At 49.1% G+C, this 6,113-nt stretch overlaps 1 protein-coding gene across 1 annotated transcript in view; it reads right to left on the reverse strand.

The window, feature by feature from the left end:
* Window positions 1-5,489, reverse strand: part of LOC103398057 (discoidin domain-containing receptor 2-like) — a 17,632-nt gene extending 12,143 nt beyond the window's left edge. Inside the window, 4 exon segments of the mRNA XM_025053429.1 lie at window positions 6-37; window positions 321-423; window positions 540-638; window positions 3,409-5,489. Coding sequence (XP_024909197.1) covers window positions 6-37; window positions 321-423; window positions 540-600 — 196 coding nt within the window. The 5' untranslated portion in view covers window positions 601-638; window positions 3,409-5,489.
* Window positions 5,490-6,113: the final 624 nt, after the last annotated feature.

A 6,113-nucleotide genomic window follows, 5' to 3' on the forward strand; every position in this document is an offset into this window, starting at 1 on the left:
AGGACGCCGGGCGCCGTCGCCCTCCTCGGGGTTGAACCTGTAAAAAAAAAAAAAAACGCTTAACGCACGCGACAGATGGAGACGCGAAAGACGTCCAATCACGTTTCTGGAAATTGCCTTGCCCCCAGAGTAACGACTCACGAGGAGTTACTATTTCTAGCGCCCGACTCTGTGACAACAACCTGGAGGCCAAAGTCAACGGTCAAAGGTCAAATGTCAAAAGGTCGAGTTTACTAAAAAAAAAAAAAGAAAAAAAAAACGCTGGACGGTTCCAACCAACGGTACCCGTGTCAGCTTTCCTGGAACTCGTCTGCACTGACCTGGCATACTTGGGTCCTGTCGTCTCGTACCATTGGCTGGATGCTGTGATGTCATTGTCCTTGATGCGTCCATCCTCCATGCCCAACGCAAAGCGACAGTGAGCTGCGACAGAAGACAAAATAAATAAATAAATAAATAAATAAATAAAAAAAATTCTGTTCAAATATTTGTGTGTGTGTGTGTGAGACGTGTGTGTGTGAAGGTGTGTGTGTTCTTACTGGGGTCAACCTGTCCAAAGGCTGCTGTGGCTTGGAGGATCAGCAGCAGGAAGAGGTGCATGATGGTCCACCTGTCACACCAACACACATGCTACATCTCTGTTAGAGAGAGAGAGGGAGAGAGAGACAGAGAGGGAGGGAGAGAGAGACAGAGAGAGAGAGGGAGAGAGAGAGAGGGAAGGAGAGAGAGGCAGGGAGAGAGAGAGAGAGAGACCCCCAGAGAAGGCAGGATGTAGTCTATACTGGTGTAAATGTCTCTATCTGTTTTTCCTGTCTGTGCATATGCATCAGTGTACGTTAACTGTGTGTTAACACAGTCTGCACGTACAAAACTCTTTCAAATACTTGTGGTCAGTAAAGGTACTGCAGTGTGTTTTTTTTCTGGTTGATTCTTTTATTATTATTTATTAATTTATAAACCTAAACAAATCCACAATTTTACAACAAAATATGATGTGAAAAAAATATATTAAATATTTAAAAAAAAAATATGTATGGGGATGAGAGGGGGGGTCTGTTTTGTCTTTGGGCTCCGAAAAACGTCGATGACCTTTGGACGACAAAACCAAAGTTTTGTTCAGTTACGCAAACACAGGAACACAAGATGTGTATAAGTGTGTGTGTGTGTGTGTGTTACAACACTAAGGGCTGGACACAAGCAGCGGCTCCACTCACTGAGGTTATGCAACAGTGACACACACATAAAAACACACACACACGCGTTACCCACAAACCCCGGTTTGAAATCGGTTCTGATCGGTTCTGAGCGCCGAGGAAACGTCTTCGTTCAGAGAGGTGTAGACGGAGCGGTCGAGAGAAAGAGGAAGAGAGAGAAAGAGAGAGGGAGGGGGGAGAGAGGGAGGGAGATACAGGGAGGGAGGGAGGAGGAGGGGGGCTAAAAGGACCAAACAGTTCTGGTTCTCGAAGGCATTGTTCTTTCCTCACTGGCACCGATCTATTGCCGCTCCAGGAAGTGAGGTAAAAAAAAAATAGACATCAAGACGGGGGGAGGAGGATTATGTAATCTGTTGCTCATCTCTGAAGTAAATCATACGATGAGAGAGAGAGGCAGAGAGACATAGAGAGAGAGAGAAGTTTAATAAAACTCGGATTTTTGCCCCGGCATAAGTCGAGGGTTCGAGTCCCGAACTCTCCGACTCGACTCGCGTTTTCACTGGTTGTCTCATCAAAAACCCATTGATGCAACTCCTTTTCACATGATCAACCTCCCTCCTCCCCCTCCTCTTCTTCCCTCCCTCCCTCCCCGTCCTCCCTTCGCTCCCTACCCTCGCTTATCTCACTCCTCGTCCCTCCCTCCCTCTCTCCCTCTCTCTCTCCTCCTTCTTTCTCCTCCAGAACAAAACCGGAGCCAAAAGCCTCAACATTCCAAACATTCAACGCAACCCAGAGCTGCCTCTCCCTCTCCCTCTCCCTCACCCTCACCCCTCTTCTCTCTCTTCTCTCAAACCCAACCAAACACACAAGAATCCACATGCCTTTCCCCACAAGTCTTCCTCCCTCCCTCCCTCCTTCTCTGTCTTACTGTAACACACAGGAATGTGCATCTCTCACTCTCCCTCCCTCCCTTCCTTCCCTCTCCCTCCCTCAAGTTCAGGGAGGAGTTGGATGTCAGGGAGAACCAAGTTCACTTCGAACAAAACACATTGTTCAAAAGCACAAACGTCAAACGTTCGAATCCACTCCGATCCCGCAGCGACGTCGACTGGTGCGACTTCACCTCCTCCTGGTTCAGAACCTTTTCACTGTTCCCTCGGTTTAAACCGAAAGGTCAAAGGCCAAAGTCTGAGAAAATTAAAAAAAAAAAAAATTCAAATGTCCCAGCATCAACAGATTCACGCTAGCTTTAGCAGAAATGCTAACGTTAGCGTCGCTACGGCAGCGCAGCGCCGGACAAGAAAAGTAAAGTCGTTTAATTACGACGTTGTTTCCAAACTCTGGGCCGCGACCCTCATGTGGGTCGCAAGTTTTTTTTGGGGGGGGTCGTTAGCATCATGTTTCCCAGGAGTTTACGAACAACGTCTGTTGACTTGGGTCACGAAGGTTTGCGACTTTGTGTCTTTGATCGCGGCTGAGTCAGATCGGTTCTCGGACAGATTCCGAGACAGGACGGATTCCCGCAGGTGTCTGAGGTCAACGACCCAAACCAGTTCAGACTGGTCTCTGGGTCGTCTTCACCTCTCGCCGGTTTTATCGTTGTGTCCAACCCGGTGAAAACCGATCTGTTCCGTCCGCACCGTCGTGACAACGAAATCGGACGTCATAAAAACAGACAAAAGATTTGAGTCAAACTCCGAAACATTCACGCAAAGTATTTTCTTTTCGAACTCGGGAGGATTCATTTGTTTGTGCGACGTCAAACAAACGGACGAGAACGAGGGACGAGTTTACAGCGAAATGTTTTTGCAAATGTTGGATTTCGTGACTCGATGAATTCAACAACAGGAAATAAGGACAGGGTGAGTGGGTGTGGGGGGCGGGGGGGGGGGGCTGGGCNNNGGGGGGGGGGGGGGGGGGCGCTAGGCCAAACATAAATGAGCTACATGTGTGCGAAGACAACGGCGACGCAATCGCTAGTGCGTCCGAACACGGCTCACGTTTGATGTATTTCCTGTTAGCGAGGCCGTGCGCATGAACCAGAGCAGAGAAGTTGACTTCGACTCCAGCTGCAGCCTGATTACGCAACACTGTAAACAATGAACTTCGACACACACACACACACGCACGCACACACTCACGCACACACACACACACACTTCAATGACAAGTTACAAACTCCAGCTGCTAATCAACAGGAAACACACGTTTTTGGGTTTTTTTTGTTTTTGTTTTTTTGACTAATCGAACCCACCTGTGCAGAGAGCAGAAGCTTGGCCGCTCGGCGCTAACACGTAGCGCAGCGCTCCGTATCACGTTTCCTACCTCCATCTGGACGTCGTTGGCACCGCCGACCGCCGAGCTACATTTAACTCCGGTTAATGTCGTCAGCTGACGAACTGTCACTGTGGTGAGTGAAGCCAACCGGGGACATCGGAGACACCAGAGACGCCAACTTTGTAATTAGGCCCCTCCCCCGTTCCCCCGCCACCCTTCCATCTTCAAACATTTATCCTGTTAGGGATCGCAGGCACGCTCATTTTCTACGGGGGTGGGGGGGCGCATCAGCAACACAGTTCCCCTTAAAGGGCCGGTTGTAAATTATTGACTGTATAAATCAGGGCTCCTCAACCCCTGGTCCGCGGACCCCACCGCAGTGGGACATAATTGAAAAAATGTACCTAGCGTATTTTCCGGAATATATTTTTTTTCCCACGCTTTGAACCATGCGGTTTATACAAAGATGCGGCTTTTCTATGGATTTTTCTTCTTCAGCCACCAGGGGGCGTTCTAGCAGGAAGTGCAAAAACGAGACAGACAGGGGGAGTCGGTGCAAAGACGTACGCGCTAGTTTTTATTTTCACACCCTCCACCCCTTCATCATTGAAAGCACACCAAGAAGTTTGTAAGATGCCGCGACTTATATATGTAAATATACAGGGTTTTTTTTAGGGGTGTGGCTTATATTCAGGTGCGCTTTTTTTTACTTCGTCATATCCATTTACGCGGGCCACACATAGCGGCTTTGCGGGCTGTATTTGGGCCCCGGGCTTTGAGTTCATTTTTTTGGTGACGACCCCTCAGATCAGTAGGATCGGCTTCAGTAAAGTCGACACCTGGATCCGTCTCCGTCTTCACTCGACACCCACGACATTCCTGTACCGCCAGTGAACAGACGCTAACCACCGCAACCACGAACGCCCGACTCGTGACTCAGCAGCTAACCGTTGTCCAACGGAGCATCTTCTTTGTTCTTCGTGTATCAACAGATCCTTTGATTTACCCTCGGACCAGGTGACGGCGGGGGGGGGGAACCAGGCCCAAAAGTGGAGCGGGTGGAATGACAGGAATGCGAGGAGCGCTTGATTTAACACGCAGAGCCTTGAACCTCGCGGACGACCTCGCGGACAAGGAGGTCGTGAAACCCGAACTGGCGGATCCACCTGGGATGGTCGGGATTCAAACTGTAGAACCTACGGGAGCGTCGGAGTCGTCACTCCAGCGGGGGGCGACGTTTACAACGCAGTCTAAGTTGCGCGCTAATGAGGATCAACCGTCTAGAAAAGTTTAGTCTCAAGTTAAAGAGTTAAATAACGTGTCAGTGACTCAAAATGACAAAACCGCTGCATTAAACACCTCAGTCGGCCGGATAACACGATATGGAGGTCCATAATTTGGCCCGCAGGTCTTGAGTTTGACACAAACGACCAGAGCATCTCAGTCTAACACTAGAACTTCACTCCATCATTTTTAAAAAAAAACAAAAACAAACATGTCCTCCGTCTTCAGTCTGTACCTGGACAGGCGATCCTGAAGCAGTGATCCTGTACCAGCGATCCTGAACCATTGATCCTGTACCAGTGATCCTGTACCAGTGATCCTGAACCAGTGATCCTGAACCAGTGATCCTGAACCAGTGATCCTGTACCAGTGATCCTGAACCAGTGATCCTGTACCAGTGATCCTGAACCAGTGATCCTGTACCAGTGATCCTGAACCAGTGATCCTGTACCAGTGATCCTGAACCAGTGATCCTGTACCAGTGATCCTGAACCAGTGATCCTGTACCAGTGATCCTGAACCAGTGATCCTGTACCAGTGATCCTGAACCAGTGATCCTGTACCAGTGATCCTGAACCAGTGATCCTGTACCAGTGATCCTGAACCAGTGATCCTGTACCAGTGATCCTGAACCAGTGATCCTGTACCAGTGATCCTGAACCAGTGATCCTGTACCAGTGATCCTGAACCAGTGATCCTGTACCAGTGATCCTGAACCAGTGATCCTGTACCAGTGATCCTGAACCAGTGATCCTGTACCAGTGATCCTGAACCAGTGATCCTGTACCAGTGATCCTGAACCCACAAACCAGTGATCTGATTTAGCCATTGTAGAGAAAAATAGAATTCTGACTAGTGTTTCGGTGACTGTCAGCCGATCGTCAGCCATCACCGCTGATGGTACGAGACCACCGCGACCCGCCTTGGTATCCACGAGCCCTATTTTTTTTTCTACCTAGAATCTTCAGTTTTTCCTTCAGTGTGGTTACTAACTGGTTTAATGAGCTTCTGGTCGCTAAAAAAAAAAAACTCCATACAAACCCACTCACCCCGACACACACACACAACCACAGCAGCTATCTGCCCACACAGTAACGCTAACAGCACGGCTGCGTTCATCAGGAGATCGTCCAACCTCAGATCGGAGACGACGAGGTCGATAAAGCTGACACTTCCTGTTTATCTCTACACGTCGACCTCCGGTCACCGGAAAAAGTGAAAATATTGACGACCGCACCGACAAACTGTCAGAGGAACCGGAGAGCTAGCAGCTCGTGTTACAGCTCCCGAAGACGTCTGGATGTCATCTGGTTGACATCCACTCCTACTGGCGTCCCCAGAGGCAACGTTAAAATCCGGGCTGGATTTGATTTCTGTGACTTTTAATAATGGACACGA

The sequence above is a fragment of the Cynoglossus semilaevis genome, chromosome Z, assembly GCF_000523025.1.
Source record: "Cynoglossus semilaevis isolate Cse_v1.0 chromosome Z, Cse_v1.0, whole genome shotgun sequence".
Taxonomy (NCBI): Eukaryota; Metazoa; Chordata; class Actinopteri; order Pleuronectiformes; family Cynoglossidae; genus Cynoglossus; species Cynoglossus semilaevis.